Genomic DNA, 22,615 nt, shown 5'->3' with positions numbered 1-22,615 from the left:
GTACCCCTCCGCGCCCAGCCGAGAAGCAGCTGCCGGTTGAGTTCGGACTCGAGAGAGAGCCCCCGAGGGCGCCCCGCGCCGCGGCCGCGTCGGGCGCTTTGGTTTCGGGAGGCTGCGTCCCGGGCGCGGGGGTGGGGGGGCGTGGGGGCGTGGGGACGGCCGGGCGGGGCCCCAGGGCCGAGCGCGGGGGGCGGGGGGCGGCCCGGCCCGACGGCCTTACCACACGGCGGCCTCGTTGAGCTCGGGGTTGGGGTGCGACAGGGGTCCGCTGTAGCCGCTGGTGCCGCTCATGGGGAAGGGTGGGCTGGGGCCGCCGCTGAACACCTCGCCGGGCATGGGGTGCAGCGCGCCCGGCAGGCCTGGCTCAGGGCTCGGCGTGTCCGGGTGCGAGATCATGTCGGTGAACCTGGGGTTGTCGGCGGCGTGCGGGCCGGTGAGCGGCGGCTCCAGCGCGCCCAGCGGCGTCGAGCCGGGCCCCGAGGCGGCCAGGAAGCTCGAGTCGGCCGGGGACTGCGCCTGCGACGGCGGGCCGTGCGCGAAGAAGTCGTAGTTGCCTCCCGGCGCGTAGTAATCGCCCTGGTAGTCTGCGGACGGGACGGGGCGGGAGAGGGGAGAGTGAGAGATGCGAGATCGCCGAGGGACTCGAGGGACCCGGCGGAAGAGACTCGGGGGAGGGAACCCGGGGAGACGAAGGCCAGAGACGTGGGACGTGGTGGGGGCCACCGGGACAGGACGTTAACGGGGTACCGCGCGACACTGATTCGAGGTTAGAGAAAGACCCGTGGAGAGGCCTGCGGAGACCAAGGGAGGCCGGAGGGGCGGAGGACCAGCCCCGGAGCTCGTGCTGGGCAGAGAGACAACCAGAAGTACGGAAAGGCTACACTCAGGGGCCGGGAGAGGCTCAGAGACGATGCGGAACACACAGAGAGGTTCCTTGACAAAGAGAGACGGAGGGGAGACAGCGGTGGCGGGAGGCGCAACACAGTGACGATTCCTGACAGTGTCTTAGAGTTGGTGAGAGATACACAGAGAGCGAGAGTCACGATGACTGCCAGATAAGGAGACAGGGAGAGATCGGCAGAGGACAGGGTGAAAGGGGGTTGGAGAGGGGATGCAGCAGGGAGCCCCCAGACTCATAGTCGGTGTCAAGGCAAGAAAAGCGCCTCAGTCACCGAACCCACGGCTGAGCCGGAGACCCGGCTTTATGCGACTAAGGCAGAGACAGTCTAGGGGACGCAAAGAGAAAGATGAGACGGCCGTGTGGTTAGAGACACGGGAAAAACCCGGCAAGAGACCCAGGAACGAGACGGAAGGTCGGGAGAGACAGAGGCGCCCAGAGACGCGCGAGATGAGTCAGAGAGACGGCCAGAGACGCTGGGGCTGAGAGGCCGGAGAGAGGAGTAGGGCGGGGATGCAGGGGCGACGGACGGAGACCAGAACGCGAAGGGACTGAGATCGGCCCGAGACCCCGTCGGGAAGAAGCGCGGCCGGAGCACCGAGGGGCTGGCGAGTCGGGCCCCGGCCGCGGAACCCTGGACTCGGAGCGCGCAAGGCGGCCTCAGCGCCCTCTCCTTCGCCCCCTGCGCCCCGCCGACCTGGCGCGGCCCCGTGCCCCGCGTCTGTCCCGGTGAACGTGGGACTCCGACCGTTTGTCCTGGCCTCACCTGGCCTGGAACGGAGAAAGTTGAGGCCCAGACACTCGGGAGAGGGGAAGAGGATGAGAACACTCGCCGGGCCACGTCTAGAGTTCCCTGTGCCTCGGGTCCTCCAGGCTGACCCCGGGCGGGTTTGCCAGGACCCCAAGGTTTTGGAGTATTTGGGGACGTGGAGCTCTTTTGATAAAGTGATGATAGCTATGGGCTCTCTCTCCGGAAAAATGCACAAACGCGAATTTTGCCCACAAATTCAGGGAGCACAGGGGCTCCAGATGACACGCTCGCCCATTCTCAACAAAGTGTTTCTGCATCAACCGTGTGACCTCCTCCTAGAGCCCCCTTTCCTGAAGTCCTTCCGCATAGCATCTTCCCCTCCCCCTGGGTCGGTCCCGAAGGAGTGGGGTGTGGGAAGCCAGGAAAGGAGCACCGTGTAGCCCGCACTCGTGACAATAACCCGCTTTGTACGGCGGGAAAACCGGTGCGCCCGGAAGCTGGGGTCTCCTCTGCAAACCCACGCCTCCTGCTTAGTGTTGGGGGTCTGTGACCCGGGCGAGTTCTGGACGCCCCCTGCCGCCCCCTTCCCTCTCCAAACCCCCCCTGACATCAGTCCAAATGGGGAGTGTCTGGAGGCGGGCTTGGAGACGGTTTAGGCCACAGCTAAAACGGTCGCCAATTACTTTTTAAAAACCACTCGTTCCATTCTCCCCGTAAGGGAAGAGAAAGGTTGGAAGCGGCGAATTTGGGGCCCCTAAGGGACGGGGATGGGGGACGGCCACGGCGCCTAGCAAGCCGGCTAGCCAGGGAGGGCCTCGGCCCCCGCGCGGAGCGCGCCGCCTCCGCCCATATGGCGGCCGGGCCGGAGGTAATTGGAACAAACGCCGTCTGAAAAGCGCACAAAAGCCGCAGCTGGGGCTTTGTCCGCGCTCCCACGGGGAGCCGCCGGCCCCGCCGCCCGGCCCCTTTCTCGCCCGCTGCCGGCCGCCGACGCCGGGATCTCCCAGCACGGATTAGGAGGGGCTGCCTCCCTGGGATTGGGGGGTCCGCCCCCCCCCATTCCGGGGAAAGAGGGGCCCGCGTGTCCAGGCCGTCACCCCATCCAGCAGCCACGCGGGTAGAGGAGGCGGTGGGATTGGTGAGAGGCACACTGGTCCTGGGGGAAACCTTGGTTAATTACCCAGGCGGGGAAAAATTCCGGACTGGTACCGCCCCGCCAGCCTCCCTGCGCCGGGCGGAGATTTTGCGCTCAAGGAGCCAAAGATAGGTGAAGAGAGTTGGTGAGTAGAGGCCCCAGGACAAGTCCACCATCCCAGCTGCCTCTGGTGTCTGTAGCCCCCCAACCTGGGCCCTGCCATCTCTGTCTCTCCCGAAAAAGCACATCACCACATTTCATCCACAATTTCTGGGGCCCCTGGCCAGGCCAGAAGATCTAACCTCCCAGGTCTGCGGATGTACCAAGGCGAGTTATAGGGTTCTCTTATTTTCCCTTCTGGGTCTGCCTGGTCACCTGGCTCCTGGCCCTCCACATTGCCACCTCTCCCCAAACTGGGCTACTAGCCTCTGCCCCTCCTCCCCCAGGCTGGGTGGCACTGAGCACAGATTCCCCTCAGGCAGAGGCATTCCTAGGGGCTCCCCAAATCCAGAGGCTCTGGAATAGAAGGGGAAGGTGCCTTCCTAGAGTCCACAAGTCTGAAATGTGTAGGATGGTGATTCAGTGCAGTAGTGCCCCAAAACAACTGGGTCTCAAAAAAAACAAAAACCAAAAAACCAACAACAAAAATGAAAAACGGAGGTGAGGGAGTCAGAAGAGGTAATCCAGGAAGGAGAGTGAAGTAAGTTAACATAGTGGGGTGAAGGGAGGAGAGAGGAGGGAAGGAGGAAGGGAAGGGGTGACCTAAGAGGAGATTTCACCCAGGCCTGAGCATCGTAACACCAGCCATGAAATTCCTCTGTGCAAAGCGGGCTCCTCGCCCTCTGCAGCCCCAAAGACAGAGGATGCAAAACTGGGTTGGTTCAATCCTTGCCCATCCCAGCCCTGATGAACCCTGGTGCGCTTGAAGCTGAAGGGTGGGCGGGGGTCCTAGTCCAGGGCAACCGCCAGCATCTGGGCTAACCGGGCTGGATGCTGTGCACACAGTCCCCGTAGCCCAACAGGAGATGCAGACTTGGAAGACAGCAAGGGGGCAACCCCAGATGAATCCTGACCCCTCCATCCCTACTGCCGGTGTTGCCCTCCAGTGCCTGCTTTCCTGCTGGTGCCAAATACACCAGGCTGTGGGCCAGGGCAGCAAGGGCTGTGTATCAGGTTGGGATGCGGTGCATGCAGAAGTGCCTGACTTGGTATGACGCGTGAGAGTGCCAGCATATCTAGGCGGTGGGGTATACCTGTGCTGGTTACGGGTGACCATGTGTCTAGATGTGTGTCCCCGAGGTCTCTGAACTCCTGTGGTCCTGCATGGGTGAGTGTGTCACTGCTTTTCTCACGTGTTTATTATCTGTTGGTACCACTGCATGGTTGAGTGAACCCATGTGTCTGATTTTCTGTCCAGGAAGTATCTGCGGGTGAGTGTACCTGTGTTGATACGGTAGAAGGGAGGGAGGGGTCCAGGCGCAGCCTGAGATCACGGCTATCCGGCCCTGCACCCTCAAGCAGCATTGACCTAGGTGTGGGGCACCGCGTCCTAGGAGGTTGCTTACCTCCGTAATAGGTGTACGGAGTGGACCCCAACATGTCAGACTCGTCCAAGCGGCCGCCCAACGGGCGCATGCGCCTCGGACTCCGGAAGAAGGCGTGTCTCCGGGCGCCCAGGGCGCTCAGCTGTTTCATCCGACGTTCTTTGGACCGTCGGTTCTGGAACCACACCTGGGACAGAGGAAGGGGTTGTGAACTCTGTTCCGGGTCCCCTTCTCTCCCTGCCCGGGCCAGCCCCGCTGGGTCCTAGCGCCTCCTCCGCACCAAGAATGCCCTGAGCCGGGGGCCGGGCCGGATTAGACCAAAGGGGTGGAGAGGGGCCTCGGCGAACCAGCCAAGAATGAAGGATTTCGCGGACCCGTGGGGCGACTCATAAAGACTTGGGCTTCCTGGTCCTCGGCCCATCCGCGGCCTGACGGCTTTATAAAGGCCCGCCGCCCGGCACGGCTCTGGTCTCGGCCCCGCGACTCCCCAGCCGGGCTCTGGCCGTTTGTCTGTCTGCCCGCGCGTCGGGCGCAGGGAAGGAGCACGTGAAGAGCATCGCCTCCTTCTCTGCTCAGAGGACGGGAGGACAGGAAAGGTCCTGTCCTTTAAGCGAGGCTTAAAACCTTCCCTGAAAGGGGCGGGGGTGGGATTCAGAGATGTGAAGTGACCCGCCCAGATGACGCCGCCGGAAGCCAGCAGGGCTAGGCTGAATCTTTTGGCTCGGAGTGTGACCAGCCGGCCCCGATCTCCGGCGCACCGTCTGCCCCTAGAGCGGGCTCGGCGCGCTCCTAGCCAAGGAGGTTGGGTGGGAGGCTCCTCCGAGCTTCACAGCTCGCGGACGCAGCGGGGCTGCGGAGGGGTGACCCGGCCAGAGCCGACCCGGGCCGCACCTGGATGACGCGCATGTTGAGGCCGGTCTCCTGCGCCAGCTGCTCGCGGATGTGGCGCGTGGGCTTGGGCGTGGCGGCGAAGGCGGCCTTGAGCGTCTCCAGCTGCTTGGCTTTGATGGTGGTTCGCGGGCCGCGCCGCTTCGTGCCCGAGTTCTGCTCCTCGTTCTCGTTGTTGGCCGTCTCCTTGTCCGACGACGTCGAGTTGTCCGTCTCCTTGGGATCGTCCTGGAGTGGGTCCTGGAGGTCCGGGGACAAGCTGCGGTCCGTACAGGACGACACTGCGAGAGGACGGAGCGGGAAGGGGACAGGGTGTCAGCGGCGGCCCGAGACCTCTCCCGTCGGGTAGCCTGTTCCTGCAGGCTCAGGCCACCGCCAACCCCGGCGGGTTCCCTCCCAAAGCCGGCGACAGCCCCTCCCCCAGGGGCCCGGCGCCCGCTCACTCCCTCCAGGCGGGGCTGGGCCTTTGGAAGCGCCCTTCTCAAGCCCTCTCGGCACTTTTCAGCTAGTGCTTGGGAAAGGGGGAGTCGCGCTCTCTGGAGAGCCCGGCCTTCTAGGAGAGGGGACGGGAGGAGGGTACAGATGCCTTCCGGGCCGGGGATCTTCCTCTCCCTTCTCTCTTTCCTCGAGACCCCAATTAGTGTCCTACCAGGAGCTGAAAAGACTCGGAAAGGGGAAATTGTGCGGTTCCAAACTTGGGGAGGAGGGCAGCTTGGAAAAGGCTCCTGAACTGGAGGAGGGCGGGTTAGAGCTGGCAGTGTAGGCATCCTGGAAGGCTGGCTCCAAACGCTGACTCTCTTTCCCAGCCCCCGCACCTCCCCCCCACCTTGACCTGCCCGGCGCGAGTGGAGAGCTCTGAGCCGTGCACCGCGGGCACGCAGGGGGCAAAGGAGGGGAGCGCAGGCAGGTCTTGGCTGGAGGGCGCTGGGGCCTGGCCTGGGGAGGGGCAGGGGGCCTCCTACCTGAGTTGAGGCTACCCTCCTTGAGGCTGGACGAGCTCAGGTAGTCGTCCTTGCACACGAACTTGTTCTCGTCGATGACGTAGAGCTCCTCGCCCGTGGACAGCTGCTTGTTGCAGACCATGCAGGTGAAGCAGTTGAGGTGGAAGACTTTGCCGCGGGCCTTACGCACCAGGTCACTGGGCGAGATGCCTTGCGCGCAGCCTGCACACTTAGTGCCGAAGCGCCTGCAGACACAACAGGGCCTGTCACCCAGGGCCAGCCCAGTGTCCCATCCTCCTGAAGCCCTGACCTCCCACCCTGCCCTAGCTTCTGAAAAGCCTCCGTTTCCACATCTGTCAAATGAGATCCCAATCCTGTCCTCCCTGGTCAGAAGGCAGACGTGAGACAAATATCCAGGTCTGTTCTTGGGACTGGGACTGTCATGCCTCGGTCAGGTTTATTTGGACTCTGCTGGGCTTCCGGCAATGGGCGCCGCAGCCTTCAGCCCAGCAGACGGCCCAGAGCACCTCAAGAGGCGCCCCTCCCCCACCCCACATCGCTACCAGATGGGCCGGGGCTGCTCCTGGCAAACTCTGCTCTGGAGGTCGTGAAGCATTTAAAGCCAGGCAGGCCGGGTTTGGACCATTTCTCGGCTTTGCCTCCTGGATCCTTAACAGTCTGCTGGGGTCCAGGTAGGGCCAAGGAGCCTGGCTGTCGGGTCCTAGCGATGGAGCTGGGGGGAGCCCCTCTTCTGAGCTGAACCTTAGCAGGAAGGAGGGAACCTTCTGCTGGTCCTCAGGCAGGCAGCGGGAAAATGTGACCAGAAGGCGATCCCAAACCTGCCCGGCCAGAACACGGGCTCTCTCCCATGCCACCTTTTCTGTGTCCCTGGTCTAAATCCTCTTCTCTCTCCCTTGAGCGCTGGGAGAAGGCTGGCCTCCCCCGAAATGGATGGTGCAGACCGGCACGGGGAGGGGTGAGGTGCCGGGGGAGGGGGAGGGCGAGGGCCCAGGACGCTGGGGCCCCACGGCTCCTCGTACCCACGTCTCTAAACAGGGCGAATTTGGGTGACGTTGATGTAGTGAGGGCATTAGGAGCCATAAGTCACTTTGGGCCTTATCCGGCAGCGTAATTGGCCACATGCACCTTATCAAAAATCATTAGGTGCTTTGCAAGCACCACCACATTAGGGGCCTCGGGCCTCTGGGGCCGAGGAGTCTACACGTGTAAAGGCGCGTCTGACCTTTTCTCCTATTCAAGTTCCCTAGTGCCAGGTACTGGGGCCGGCGAGCAGCCTTTCTCCAGGGCGTTAATCACGCCCCCCCTTCCCTCCACGCAGTTGGCGCTCACAAAGCCGGGGGAAGCGGGCAGGGCTGAGCTGCCAAAAGCCCCACAGCCTCCCAGGCCGACCTTCGGCGTTTCTCAGCTGGGAAAGTGAGGCTCAGAGAAGTGATCTGCTGTGCCCTGCCTGAGGGCGCCCGTGGGCAGCAAGGCTGGACTCCGGAGGTCCTGATTCCAGCTTCCATTTCATTTGTACTTTCAACAGAGGAGAAAATGTTTAAGGAGTTGGTGGGGGGAGTGAGGAGAAGATTCCCTGCCCCATCACCAGGGGAGGCCTTTCTGGCTGAGTCCCCTCAGGAGCTGGGAAGTTTCTGTTTGTCCAGAAGCACTCTGGGGGTCCCACCTGCCCGGAGCCCAGCTTCTGGACTCCGCACTCTGCCTGCCCCTAACTTCGCAAAAATCCTTAGTCTCTCCGAGCCTGGCTGGAAGCTTCCACCTTTGGGGTGGCCTCAGCTAGCAAGAGGCAGAGACGGATGGGCAGCAAGTTTGTCAAGCTTCCTCCCCCGGCCCACCACCGATCCAAGCTGGCCTGGAAAAGCCAGCTACAAGCAGCCCAGCAGCGTTCTTCTCACTCTGCCTGGGTTCAGGCCCTTGTTGGACCGAGGGCAGGAGGAGAGTGGTGGGCTCCCCGGCTCCCCATTGAATCTGGTGGGCTGGGAGGCTGGGATGGGTTTCGTGGTGTCCCCTTCCCCGGCGCCCCAGCGGAGCGCCTGCAGGGCGGGCGCTCGGGCAACAGGGCGGCGCGGCTTCTTACCTGAAGAAGTCATTTTTGCAGTAGAGCTTGCCCTCGCGCGAGAAGCACTTCTCCGAGAGGTTGGTCTTACACTCGCAGCACTGAACGCATTTGATGTGCCACGCGCGGTCCAGCACGTTCAGCAGAAAGCGGTCGAGGATGGGCCGCTCGCAACCAGCACAGTGCACCATCATAGCCCCGCGCCCCGGCGGCTCGGGCCGCCTTGCCCTCCCTTTGGGCCCCCGGCCCTCGGGCCCCCTGGCCCCGCCGCTGCTCTCCGCCTCTTCTCTTGGCCGCCGCCGGGCGAGTCCGGTCCGAACCAAGACTCAGCCGGTCAAGTCCTTGGGTGATTGCTGGCCTGGCGCTGGGCAGCCCTGGGCGGGGTGGGGAGTGGAGGCGTTCACAGCCTCATGCCCCGGGCCGCGCGCCCCAGTGTATCTTGGGTGGCCGCGGGCTTCGCCTCTGCCGAGCGGCTTTCCCGGTGGCGGAGGCGCCGGCACTTTCCCCCACTTTCAAGCGGTTCCTATCCTCATCTTTGTCTGGCCGCCGCCTAATTCGCGCATCCTTATTCAGATTTGGTGACGTGGCGAGGCACGTAGGGGGCCCGGCGGCCAATGGGTACGCGGTGGCCATGGCAACCTCTTAAATTTATAGCATATCTAAATTGGCTACAGCGTTGCGGTCCGGACAGAGCAAAAAAAACAAGGCATCAGTATTGTTGAGTATTAGCTTGTACCTGGTTCGGAGGCTAAGTAAGTATTTACCTTCCAGTTTGGGGCTTGGGGCTGGGGGCCGCGCGATCTGAAAACTGCGTCTCTCTTCTCTCTCTTCACACATATTTGGGGGGCTGGGGTTCGAAGGCCTAGTGGGAGGGGGACCTCTGCCCCCTTCACAATCCACGGAACTTGCAGAAGTTGCCCGAGGCCGGGATCGCGCTCTACGTCTGCCTCCTCTTTCCCAGCCCAGCCTGTCGTTTTGGACTCCCCCATCCGCGCACCCCTGGGGTCAGCGCCCTGGAGCTGCGGCGGCGAGGTTCTCGGGACTCCCGGAGGCGGCACCGGCTTCCTTTGTCATATGCGGGGGCTGGGGTCCAGCCCGGCCTTTCTCAGGGAGAGGGAGAGAGAGAGAGAGAGAGAGAGAGAGAAAGGCCGAGCAAGCCCAGACCCAGGTTGGCGGGGGATGTCCTCTGGCCCGGTCTCAGACCGCAGAGTTGTTTCCAGCCGGAGCGCGCTGGCCACGGGGCTCGGGGGAGATGTGGGGAGGGGGAGATCCAGGATGCACCGGTCTTCCCGAAGCCAGCTCTGAAGTGACGTTCACCGCGTCTCCGCTTTCCTCGCTGCACCTTCCAGATCCCGGGTCAGCCAGTCGGGGCGCCGCGGTGAGTGGGTAGCGCGGCCGAGATTGCTCGGGGCGCTGTTTGCACACGCTGGGCGTCCGGGCGGAGTGTGCAAGTTCGATCCATCATAGGAAGCAGGAAGTGCCATTCCACGGGGCTCGGAGGGTGTGTGGGGCGTTCGCAGGTGTGTGTGGAGGGGGAATGTGACTGGTGGGGGGAGGGAGAGGGCCATGCCTCCTTTCCCAAGGTGCCAGCCCAGCGCCTGACCGGGGTGCTCTAAGTTAGGGAGGGCAGGCAGGCAAAGTGGGAATTTTCCCTTCCCGGTCCAGGAAAGAGGGCTAACGGGGTCTGTAGGGCCTGGGCCCACAGGCTGGGGGCCAGAGGAGCATGTGTGTGCGCTAAGGCTCGCCTGTGGATGTGTGTTTGGGTGCATTTGCTGAGTTTGTTAGTATACATTTGCTGTTTGAGAATCCTGTTTTTGCCTCTCTTTAGAGTTACTCATGAATCAATCATGTGAATACGTTTTGGCACGTGTATTTTTGTGTGTTTGTATCTGTGCATAGTTCTGCTAGTATTTGTGTGTATTAGTCTGTGCGGTCCTGTTTTTGTTGGTCGGTGTGTATATATATATATGTGCATACGTATCTGCAGTCACATGAATGTGATGGTGTTTGCCTGTGTGAGTGTGCATCTGTGTAAGATTATTTGTACAGGTGTGTGGTAGCATTGATGTGAAAGTGGACTTTGAGACGTCGGAATCGCGTGCAGGTGAGCGTGCGTGTATGTGACTGACTGAGCCGGGCTGGCTGTGTTTGTGAGTGCAGAAGTTTTTGGATCTGTGTTTGTGGGCCAGTCATTACGTGTGTGTCTGCATGTATGTATTTCTGCAGATAGCAGTAGTTTTGGTTATGTGACTCCTGTCGTGTTGATTTTTGAGGGGAGGTGTATGTTTGCGCGTGCACTTCTAGTGTGCTTGCCTTTGTAGATTTGAATGGGAGCACGATTTGTGAATGCCTGTATAGGGGGAGTTGGTGGAGGCGCAGAGATGTTCCCTTTCCCCCCTGGTTCCTGTCCAGACCTCCAGCTTCCCCCCACAGTCCACAGTTTCTGTGTGAAGTGATCTGGCTTCTGACAGGGAATTGACAGGTGCTGGTCACTGGGTGGGGCATTGACCCAGAAGCTGGGCTTCTGAAAAGGAGTCCCTGGACTGGGCAGCTTCTGCTGTTACTCCAACCTCCAGCTTGCCGAGCAAGGGACAGGTGTGGCTGGATGGAGCTCGGCTCGGCCAGGAAGAAGCAGGCCGGATCTTGTCTGGTCTCCCAGGCTGGGCTGGGAGAGCTCCAGGAGCCCCAAATGAAATCAATTGCAGTTTCTGGCAGTGCCTGGCCCTGCCCTCCTGGGGTGTGAGGGTCCTTGGGCTCAGACAGGGCAGGGACAGAGAAGCAAGAACCTGAGAGGAGAGAGGCACCCCGGCTCCAAGTGGAGGCCAATTGCGCTGCGTACTTGGTCTTTGTCTCGCTGGGGTTTCTTCCTCTCTCCTGAGTTCTCTTCACTTCATTTCCTTTCTGTCTCTCTTTCTTGTGTTCAGCCTCTGTTCTTCTTCTGTTTCCCTTTCCCGCTGTTGCCCCATCGCTTTCTTTTTCGGTTTCTCTGTTTTTATTTCTCTGCCTCTGCCTCTCTCTGGGCATCCAAGTCCAGCATCTGGCTCAAAGGCTGAGATGAAGGATTCTCACTGTGTTCCAGGCGGATTTTGGGGTGTGTGTGGGGAACTACTCTACAGTCATTAAAAGCCGGCATCTAGATGGGAGGCTTCTCCCTCGCCCTGGACTAGGTGCGCTGAGCCTAGCTGCCACCTCCACCCCCAAGTGGGTATCTGAAGAGCCGGGTCTGCTGTGTCTTTCTAGCCCCAGCTCTGCACACCACGCTGGCTGCTGGGTGCCTGTGTGCCAGGCTCCCTCTAGGACAAATTCACCCACCCTCACCTCCTGGATGTGCTTAAATGCCAGTGCACAGCCTGGCCCCAGCTGCTGCCGTGCCAGGCCGGGGAGGTAGGAGGAATGTGGGCAGTCTCAGAGAGCAGCTCTGAGCCTGGATGCGGGCGAGTCACCCGGGGCTGGATGCCCGGTGGCAGGGGATGAGGTCTCTGCTTCCAGAAGCCCCGGCCTGGCCTCCTCCCTCCAGTAGCTGAGCTTACGCATCCTGTCCAGGTCACAGACCCTTGGAATCGCCCTGGGAGCCTCAGCACAGCCCACCCTCAGTCCAGAACCCCCTCGCTCCAGCCCAGTCTCAGGGGATACTGCTTGGCCCTTGTCAGCCCTCCACCTTCCAGGGCGCACAGCCTCCGAAAAACGCCAGCAGACCAACTATTAAACGAATTATCCCTCCCTAACAGCGCTAACAGATGGCGACCAGGCAGCGAAATCCCCTCCTATATGTAACTAATAAACCGCTTGTGTCTTAACAGGGTAATGCATGGAGACGCAATGTCACTTATACAAGATGTTGATGGAATTTACTATATAAAAATCTTCCTCCTAGAGTAAAGAGTATCAACATTACAACTCGACAGACGGCAGCGGGATAAGTAAAACAGACAAAAGACAAACAAGATAATAATCTGTTTCCAATCACTTAAGCCCTGTAGAGTTAGTAATATGCGGTTTGCATATTCCCCCTTGAGTTCGGTAATTAATTACCGGCGCGGAGGCACACAGCCGCTCGGGGTGGGAGTTTCGAGGCACGCTGAGCTGGGGATTGGGGCGGGGTGCGCCTTTCCCGACTTCTGCAGCCTGGGACACGGGGCAGCGGCCGGAATGCGGACTCTTCTGGGCGTTTGGAGCCGACCTTCCCGCAGGTCGTGCAACACCTCCCGGCTCCTCACCGGACTCTCCAGACTGGGGAGATTCTGCAGCCGAGCAGAAACGGGGGCTTTTCTGGCGGCCAGAGTATCTCCCTTCGCCCCATCTGAAGACAGGCCCTCCCTTTGAATGGACTGGAGTGGCCTGCTTTCTCGGGGAGCGCGCGCGTTGGGGGGACCCGGGAAGCGCGCCCCTCGCCCTCGTCTCCCCGTGGTCTCTTGGGCGACTCAGCCCATGCTCTCCCGAGACTTCCATCATTACCGCCCCCCACCCAACACGCACACTCCACCCTCCCCGCCCCCCCCCCGCCCCCGCCCTTGCCGGAGCCAGCGCGGCTTTAACATTAAACAAACGCAGCGAGCGCCTCAGAGCTGAGCTCTCGGCCGGGTCTGCGCGGCGGCGGCGTTACAAATTGTAAATTTAAATTGCTCGCCGGATTCATTACCTCCCCTCTTTGATTTCAGCCAGCCGTGAAAAATTATACTGGTGTACCACTGAGAAACTGTTTTGCCGCAAAGAACCCGCGCCTAATCACTGGCTTTCTCCCTCCGACAAAAGTGTAATTATTTTGTTTGGGGTGTAAATATAGGCCGCGCTGCGCACACATACTCAGCGTCCCGCCGCGCCGCCGCGAGGAATCGGCCCCCGGGTAGGAGCGGGCGTGGAGGCTGGGCCCTACCGCCCGGAGGCCGGAGAAGAGCGGCTGGCTTGGCGCTCCGGAGAGACCCAGAGAGCCGAGCCGGCAGGTGCAGTCCACGGTCCCTGCCCTCGGGAGTTCGGGTTTGCCCGATGATCCCCGGACCGTGTGCGCCCAGGCTGGCCTGGGTGGACGTCCACCGGGTGCGTCGCGTGGATCGGGGCGAGGGCTTGGGCCTAGGCATCCGGGCAGGGATGCAGAAGGGACTGGTGGGGGAATGGGAGTGAGGGGGCAGTGGAGGAGCTTTCTGGGATACCCGCGGGGGCGGCCAGCTGGGGGCAGCCCCGAGTCCAGGCTGGGAAAGTGTGCGGGCCTGGGCGTCCCCACCAGGGCAGGACATAGGCTGAACCCTGGAAGGCAGGGGCGACGAGGCCAGTGTGTCCCCTCGCACTCTGCTGTGGACTGCTTGGTTTCCAGAACATCTCTGCGGGGCGCAGGGCCTTCCTGTCAGTTGAATCGTGCGCGGCTTAATTAACGGTCTCGTTAACTGGGCTGGCCCGACCTGGAACGTTTAATCAAAAAGGCAGGGAATCCCTCCCCTCCCCTCCCTCCCTCCCTCCCTTCCTTCCTTCCTCCCTCCTCTTTCCTTCATCTATTTATTCATCCATCAACAATGGCAAAGCTTCTCCCCTCCTTAAACACCCCCTCCCAGCGCTGGGGAGCGAGGCTCTGAGTCCCCAGACCAATATCTGGGGCGGGACTTTAAGGGGCCTGAGGGGCGTGAGCGGGTGGCAGGAGCTGGGCAGCACTGTTGTGTTCAGTGGCTTTGGGACAGGCACTGAGGCCAGAAGGCGTGGTCAGCTTCATGGGGCAGAGGCTGGTGGGAGTCTGCTGCGGAGCCCTACGAGCCACCAGGGCCAGGCCCGGCCAGTGTTTCTGGGTGGGAGCAGGTTGGAGGCCAGCGGCTGCTCGCACTTGGCCGTTCGGGGAGATCCAGCTCCAGAGTGAATGGGTGTGTGTGTGTGAGCGCTGGCCAGCTTAGAGACCTGACTGGTTGGGGCCAGGGTAGGGTGGAGCATGGTGTCCCCTTTCTCCTTCCAGCAAGACACCCCTTCCTGGAATGCATCTCTCAGAGGCCCCACCCATCAGGCTGCCCTGCCAGCTCCCGCAGGCTACATCACTCTCTTCGGTGCTGCAACCCAGGGCCCAACTTAGGCAGCAGTCGCAGGGAGGGTGCAGACTGGAGCTGATCCCTGGGGGCCCAAGGGGGGCCCGGGGAGGACAGAAGGAAAGGTGCGAGCCAGTCCTCCAACTTGTGGGGGGCAACGCTGACTCTTTGTTCAGAGAGGGAAAACCCCATACTTTGTGCAGAGCTGGAGGCTGCCCCGACAGCTGCCCAGTGAGGCTCAAATCCTAGGTGGCCAGACTAGCCGAGGGTTTGAGCTGAGAGCCGCTGGCATCTTCCGCATTCTCGCCGTGGCGGTTTAGCCTGGACGGCCGCCCCAGCCCATTTATGTCCGAGAGCAGGCAGCTCTGGGGCGCGTGGGGTTGTGGTCATGGCCTCTCTGGCCCCATTGAGGTAACCGACGGTGGAGGCCATCACCGGAGCTCCGGGAGCTGTTTTTAAGAAGATGCTTGCAACTCTGCTCCACCTCTGGAGCCCAAATGGGGAGCGCTAACCTCCAAATTCAGCATCCCGCAGACTTTCTAATTATCCTCCCTCGACTAGCTAGCTAGTCTGAGTTTGAGTCTGTATCTTGCTTCCCCTTTCTTTTATCTTGGTCTTTTCCGTGGTCTCGATAGCATTTCTCTTTCTCTCTCTCGTTCCCTTTCCGGCTCTGGCTCTCTACCTCCTTCTCCTCCTTTCCCCATTCTCTCCCACCTCCTCTCCGCCCCCCCCCAATATCCCACCTCCTTTTTGTTAGCCTAATATGGGTTCCTTTAGAAATCGCCCAACTTTGGCAGCCCGCGCGCGCTGTGTTTGTGTGTGTGTGTGTGTGTGCGTGCGCGCGCGCGTGAGTGTGTGTATTTCTCGGCTGCTAATGATTGTGTGTTGATAGAGCAACGCAGTGGCCTCATTAGCCTTTGTTTAGAAGGTGTTAAAAGGGAAATCTGCATCGGAAAGCCGCGGTTTACACCGCAGCCTGGCTGAACAACGCGCTGGAGCCGGCTGGGGGGTGGAGGGGCTGCCCACCGCCCTTGGACCCCGGGAGGGGGGAAGGGCTCCGGGAAGGCGACCCCCAGCACCTTCCTCCCAAGACGAGTATGTTTACCCTGCTGCGCGCCCCTCTGTTCCTCGGGGACCACAGCGGGGATCGCGCTTTCTCTAAAACTCCTTTGAGCTGCCCAACAGTGCGCGGTGGCCTTTCTCCTCCGTTTCTTGGGGGAAGAGGAGGGGAAGGGCAGAATGCTGTTCCGAAAAAAAAAATTCCAGGGATTTTTTGAGGCGGGGGGCGGTGAGAGGTCTTATTTTGGAGGTGAATACCAATCAGTCCGCGGCGGCTGGAGCTGGGCTCCGGGTCTTTGGCTGGTTGGTTTGTGGCAATATCGCTGCGGCCTGGACGCAGGTGTGGAGGCCCCAGGCATTAGAAAGTCTGCAAGAGTTCTCTTTCTTTCCTCCCAACAAATTGGCAGACGGACTGAGGAAGAGTCTTCTTCTCGTGGTTAGACTCATTCCTAAACTTCCCCTGTGTACCCCTACCCTAGGGCTCCTTTAGGGAACGAATTCCGTGAGAGTACATCGTAGCTTGGCTGGCCGACTTCTCTGAAGGTTGGCGGAAGCGCATAACTTTATTGACCATGGGCTGGAGTGTGTGTCTCTGTGTGTTTATGTATGTGGTTGTAGGATTGGGAGAATGACCGTCACACGCGCGGCATTTCCCACTCCCTCGGGGAAGCAAGGTTTCAGGCAGAGGAGAACGTGAGAAGAAATTCTTTTTATTCTGGCTTCTACGAAGGGGCCCATAAAAAAAAAGAGAAAGAAATATTTTGAGAGGTCTCTGTGGGTGAAGCTTGTTGAACTCGGAGAAAGACGCCTTTCCTGGAGAAAGGGAGAAAAAACTCTGCGGAATTCCAGCGGCGGGATGTACAGTCTCCGATCAGAGCATAATTCATTCCTTTTTGCTGGGCCTTGGTTGCATGGGAATCAACCCTTTCTCATCTCTCTGACTTCCCTCTCTGAGCTTCGGTTTCCCCTCCCTTGGATTTGATGCTGCGGGTCTTGGGGTCTGGGTGGTCTTGCGTTTTCACAGCCCCGTATACCCACGATAAAACATTAGACATCGCTATTTCCCCCCTCTTTGGTCGAAGGCTAGGCTAGGTGTTGTCTGGGGACAGATTGTGGGCGGCTAGGGCCTGGGGCAGTGACAGTGAAACGAATTCCAAACCTAATCTGAACTCGCCATGTGAACTTCCCTGGCCCCCAACGCTGTGTAGACAGAAGCAAGGTTCCGCGTGAAACCAAGTTAAAATCGACCGCCGTAATGCAGTGGGATGGGATCAGGGCCGAGTTCGGACGATGCGGGGAGAGGATGAGAAAACCTCTACCTGTCCGCTCTGGTCTTTCTCTCTTTTTTCCCGAAGCAGGTTTGGCGGAGAAGGCAGCGTGTGCGCCCCCGGTCGCAGCCTGGCTACGCGCGGGCGCGGGAGTTTGGACCAAGACAAAGACGGGAGCTGTCCGCGGTGCTGAACCTGACGCGCCGCCGCGAGGGCAAATGGGCTCCTGTAACCCGCCCTCTCCTCCTTTACGCCCTCGTTCTAGCTCTCCTTCACTCTGTGATTCTTGTCCTCTCCTGCGTTTATTTCCCCTTTTTGTTTTTCCTTAGAACTAGCGTCCTGTACACAGATGTGTGTGTGTGTGTGTGTGCGTGTGTAATCAAAGAACAAAACAATTGATTAAAAACGGTGTCTTCTCCTTTCTTCCCAAATAAATGATGAAAGAAAGGTTTATTGAAAATGTACTCTAAAGCAGATACAAACAGCTATCCCGACCCCTAAAGAAGTGGAAATTCATGCTTAAAACAATAGATACAAATATCCTGAATCTGTCCTTTGCTTTATTCTGAAGAAGAGGTAAGGGGTTTAGAATATTTAATTCCAGGAATATCATATCCTTGGCATCTTAACTTCTTGAGTGGGAAAATATAAGAGCTGGGAGGATTGGTGGTCAAATATGAAGGTGAACAGGCTAAGGAGCTTGCCTGTGAGTCAATAGATGGCTTAGGAGGGTGAAAGTGATGGACATTAAGTTGCCTTAACCCTTTGAGGAAAAGATGAGATCTGTAAGGATAACAACCTTCTGGATTATTAACAGGGAAACGATTCCCTTTGAAAGTTTGGGTACAAAAGTGTTAATCTGGTTCTTCATTTTCTAAATGTGCGCGGTGTTATCTAGACTTCTGGCATGGTGTATAACCAAGCATTGATTCCTCCGCTCATATCTGTATGCAGCACTTGTCTAAAGAAGTTTGCGCAGGGGAGAAAAAAATTACCTACTCCCTCGAAGGGGGGCACACCCATTTTAGTGCACACAGAAGTATTATACACAATCCCTCTGGCGTCTCATAGATACACTGCCTCCCAGAGAGCCCAGATGCCCTAGGGCCACCTCTTTATTTGGTCTTCTCAGCACCCTCCAAGCCTCCCCACCAGCTAAGCCCCGTTGTCAGCATCACCAATACCTATGGAGAGGGGTCCCTGAGAATTCAATGGAATAGATTCATTCCTTTCCCCACCTGGACATTCTAGAGATAATTTGCCCATAAAGGAAGAGGAACTAGAATTCTCAAACGAGAGGGATTTGTAATAAGAGGTTGCATTTTGGGATTGAGGTAATGGGACCCCAGTTCTTCCACACCCTGACTGTTATCTTCTCACCAAAACACTCACAGATCTTTTATTAAGGCCCAAACAGTCATCCCTTTGGATCATATGCCTTTCAACCTCTTGGAATGCAGAACCTCATCATGCCAGGAGAGAAACCCTGCCCTTGGGTGGGTGAAGGAGAAATGAAAAAAAAAAGCCACTTATTGAATTACCGTTATGTACATCTGATTCCTTAGTTTTCATTGCAACTCTGAAAAGTGATAGATATTTATCATGGCTTCATTTTACAGGTGATGAAATAGAGGCTCAGAGATGTTCATTAAGTTGCTTATGGTTACACAGTGAAGACCTGTGATTTTAACCCAGGTCTCATTGGTTATGGGGCCCGTGCTTGCTCTAGGGGGCCACACTGACAGTTATACAGGGGATATTCCAGTGGTTACTCTGCTAAGTTTCTTTAGTACAATCCCTTTGGGTTTCCAGGCCATTATGGCCCATGATCTGGATTTGGAAGTTGGTTTAAACCTTAAATGTGAACGCAAGAAATTAGAATGAAGAGGAAACAGGACTCTTCCTTCATGTGGGTTGGGTGGGTGTTTCACAAAATAAGAATAGTTTTCCGTGAAAAGCGTCCTGGACCATCTCCTAAACCCATGCCTAAGAGTCATTCTTGATTCCCTCTTTCTCTCCTGCCTCATATCCAATCCAACAGCAAGTTCAGTTAACTCTGCCTCCAAGTATGTTCCAACCCATCTACTTCTCATCTTCTTCTCTGTTATCACCCTAGTCTAAGCCGACATCATCTCATCTGTTTTAGAGCAGTAGCCTACTGACTGGCCTCCCTGTTTCTTCTATCCTTGCCCTCCTCTGCCATCACATCTTGTCATTCTCCTGCTTTTAACTCTCCAACGACTCCCCAATGCACTTAGAATAAAATCCATATTCCTCACCGCGATCTGCAGGGGCCTTTGTGATGGGCTCCTGCCCACCTTTTGTAACACTCCTCCTCCCCTTCAGTGCCCCACCTTGTTTAGCCTCACACACACCTAGTTTTTCTCACCTAAAGACCTTTGCACTTGGTTTGTCCTTTTACCTCCAGATCCTTACAAGATTGGCTGTGTCTTGTCACTGAGGTCTCGGCTCAAATGTCAACTTCTCAGGAGAAGTCTTTCCTGACCATCTTATCTAAAAGCACCCCATCCCCAGCGACTCTCTAGTCCACCTCTCTGTCTGTTTTCTTTGTAGCCCTCATCAATACCCAGAATTATCCTATTTATATGTTTAGGTGCATATTGTCTATCTTCCTTAATAAAATATTAGTTCCATGAGGGTAGAGACTGTGTTTGTCTTGTTCACTGTTGAATCCCCAGCGCCCAGCTCAGTAACTGGAACATAGCTGTTCAATACGTATTTGTTGACTGAATGAATAATGAAGGAGTAGTACACAGACGACGAGAGAGCTACAGAAATGAATGGAGATGGATGGGCAAAGCTGAGAAGGGACTGAACTTTATTTGCCTATCTTCTGGGCTCTGCAAATGGAGCTGCTGGCTGGGTGGGTTCCCAGCTTGGAAAAAGGAAGTAAGAAAAGTTTGCCCAAGGACCCCAAGGGGGTGTAGTCTTTGCAGACTAGATATCGAGTCAGGATGGAGAAATGGACCTTTGGCCTTGGAGAGTGATTTTTATTTGCTCTTGTTGGGTCTGAAACCTTCACTTGGTTACAAACAAAAGGGTGATAATGGAAAAACACAGCAAACCAGGAATTTGTCTAAGTTACAAAATCTTTTTCTTTCTTTCTTTCTTTTCTTTCTTTCTTTCTTTTTTTTTAAATCTAACCAGTCCTACTTGCAGGGAAAGTAATACAGTGTTGTGTTATCAGTTCAGACTCTGGAGCCCAATTCCCCAGGGTTAGAATCTGGCTCCGCCGCTTACAGGCTGTGTGATATAGGGCAAGTCATTTAGCCTCTCTGTTCCTCAGTTTGCTCATCTGTGGAATAAGGATACAGGAGTATGCCTGTCTCAGAGAGTGGCCATGTGGGATTGTTTTAGTCTGTTTTCCTTGTGTCAGAGTTTGGTATAGGAGAGGAAAAGGGGAGCAGAGCATGTTTGGGGATGTGGGTTTGGGGAGGTGATGGGGCAAAGAGACTGAATTACAAAGGGAAAAAGATGAGACTCACCTTCAAAAATCTCATTTTCTTCTTCAAGAGCTCTTCTCTTGTCTGTCAAGGTAGAAGAGGGTCTGAAATTAGAGGGCTTGGCTGAGTCCTAACTCCAATGTTGACCAGCTCAGTCATGGCAGGTAGGAACTCTCAGCTTCTCTGAGCCTCAGTCTGCTCATCTGTAAAGTGGGGCAATAACTGTGCCTGCCTCATAGGGTTTCCTGGAGCACTGGGGGAGATGTTCGGGAAACTGGAAAGCAGTAGACGGCTGCTGTTACTGGGCCTTATTCGGTTGGGGGGGGAACTAATTTCTTTATCCTTTACAAAGTGTCTCCTTGAGCTGGTTAAAGTGAATGAATCCATTTTGTTGGGCCCTGGAATAGATAGAGTAGGAGGTGAGGGTTATCCTCTTGGAGAAAGGGGTAAATAATTATGTGCTTGGAGTCATTAAAGGGCCTTCCAATATCCAGTCCCAGAGCTGGAGCTGGCCCTGCTTCCGACAGAGCTGGCTCCCAGAGGCATTATCTGGGCCACTGTGGTCACTGTCACCCTTCAGGGGGAACCATCCTTTACATGCTAGAAGTGCTCTACTAGATGTGTCTCCATCCCATGATGGCCAATGTCACTAGATGTTAAACGCGCTACTGGAATGTGACTTTAAGGTAATTCTCCCGGCCAACAATCCTTTTGTTAAGTTAATGATCACTCCCTAATCTGTAAGCATTAAAAAGTCATTGAATCTTTTGAGGTGCCGGATCTTTTGCTATGGAGTGAGATGATTCATAGAAAACACAGCATCTTTTGGCATTCTCAGAACAGCGCTAGGACCGAGGGGCTGTTATTAGCCCCATTTCACAGAGGAAGAAAGGAAGACAGGGGAGTCACACAGCTAGGAAGTGTCAGAGCCTGCCCAGCGTTGTTCCCGGATCTGATGACTGACCATGATGTAAATGTACCTTTCCTTTTTTTTTTTTTTTTGTAATAGTTTTAAACAGAAACTGTCACAATATAATATGGACTGTCTGTAAAAGCCTTCTGTAGAGGGATGCAAAAATATTAGTTGTGAATAGAGCAGAAATACTTAAAATGGGGCCCAGCCCTGAAAGCCATACTTCTTTCAATGTGTTTCCCCTGTTGGTGTACCTAACAGACACATAGTTGAAAAGATCACATAATGATGACACTAAAGGGGGACGGTGTCTCCATTTCTCAGAGTACCTTCCAAGGCAGTTTTCATTCTTCTTCTTGGGTTCTTCTCCCTTTGGCTGACTGCATACACCTCCCATTTTTCACTCAGCATTCTCGTGTTGCCCATCCTTACTGGAGACCCCAGGAGTTGGTAAGCTTGGTGGGGGGCCGGGGTTGAGGCTGGGCCATATTCATCCCTGTCTCTCCCTTACCCACTCCTTCTCATGGTTGTCTTATATCAGAAGGTTTTGATAAAGGTGTTCTGAGTGAGTGAATGAATAGTCAGGTGACCCTAAAGCATTTTGTCCCCCAGCATTTGTAACGACCCCGCATCATAATTCATCTGCTGATACAAATAGATCAGGGTTTATCCACCTTGGCACTCTGTACATTTCGGGCTGGGTAATTCTTCATTGGGTGGGGGGCTGTCCTGTGCATAGGCGGATACTTAGTGGTATCCCCAGCCTCTACCCACCAGATGCCACTAGCGCTTCCCCCTGCAAGTTATGACAACCAAAGTTGTCTTTAGATATGTCCTCTGGGGTACAAAAATCATCCCTGCTTGAGAACCTCTGATCTCAAACCAGATCTGCCAGACTTCTTCAAGACCCAGGATTCCAGAACCTACCCTTTTTCTCCTTGAACAAAACACAGTGATACTGAGCCTCTGCTATGGACCAGACCTGTCCTGGGTCTGGGTGGTGGTGTTTATAAAGGTAAATTATATGTATGCAAAAAGTCTTCCTTCATTTGCTCGTTTGATAAACATGTGTCGGACTCCTACTGTGTCAGAGGCTGCAGTTAGCATGTGAACAAGCACCCCTTTTCCCCTGGCTCCTAAACTTCTCTCAACCTAGCAGGGGAGACCTGTCATCAACTTGAATTTCCACACGATGTCTACATGTGACTATGGACACATAGGAAGAGTAAGAGCTCTGCTGCCTGTTCGCTTGTTCATTCATTCATTCATTCATTCATTTCCCACAAAATGTATCAAACTGGGTGCTTTGGGCTTAGTTACTTAATCTGTCTGAGGTTCACTTTTCTTATTTGCAAACCAGGAAAAATAATAATGCTAAAAGAAATGAATAAGTTCATGAAGTTGTTGTGAGGATTGGATGAGATGATAAAGGTAATGTGCTTAGCACAGTGCCTGGCGCAAGGCATGTGCCCAAAGAAATATTAAGTAATAAGAACAGTACAGATTTGTTGAATAATTGTTTGGAATGAGTGCATGAGAGTGCCTTGTCTATGAAAAGCAATCAATAAATACTTACAGAATAGAATCATGCCCCCTTTTAAGAAGAATAAGGAGTGATCTCTCAGAGTAAAAGAGGAGGGTAGAAGATCTCTTACCTGGACCAGATCCCTGGGGCTACTAG

At 56.4% G+C, this 22,615-nt stretch overlaps 1 protein-coding gene across 1 annotated transcript; it reads right to left on the bottom strand.

The window, feature by feature from the left end:
• Positions 1-216: 216 nt before the first annotated feature.
• On the bottom strand, positions 217-8,425 carry LHX5 (LIM homeobox 5). The gene is made up of 5 exons (XM_060029386.1): positions 8,253-8,425; positions 6,179-6,402; positions 5,220-5,497; positions 4,350-4,515; positions 217-584 (listed from the first exon to the last, which is right to left on the bottom strand). The coding sequence occupies exons 1-5, from the start codon at positions 8,423-8,425 to the stop codon at positions 217-219; spliced, it is 1,209 nt and encodes a 402-aa protein (XP_059885369.1).
• Positions 8,426-22,615: the final 14,190 nt, after the last annotated feature.

This window comes from Delphinus delphis, chromosome 13 (assembly GCF_949987515.2).
Source record: "Delphinus delphis chromosome 13, mDelDel1.2, whole genome shotgun sequence".
NCBI lineage: Eukaryota > Metazoa > Chordata > Mammalia > Artiodactyla > Delphinidae > Delphinus > Delphinus delphis.
Note: the sequence above shows the minus strand (reverse complement) of the source record. Positions and strands in the feature narration are given on the sequence as shown.

Excerpts from the sequence above, each read along its gene's own strand:
- LHX5 (XM_060029386.1), bottom strand. The coding sequence starts at position 8,425 with ATGATGGTGCACTGTGCTGGTTGCGAGCGGCCCATCCTCGACCGCTTT. Across the intron at positions 5,498-6,178 it reads GGAGGGTAGCCTCAACTCAG|TGTCGTCCTGTACGGACCGC; the intron begins GTAGGAGGCCCC and ends GTCCTCTCGCAG. Across the intron at positions 4,516-5,219 it reads TCAACATGCGCGTCATCCAG|GTGTGGTTCCAGAACCGACG; the intron begins GTGCGGCCCGGG and ends CCTCTGTCCCAG.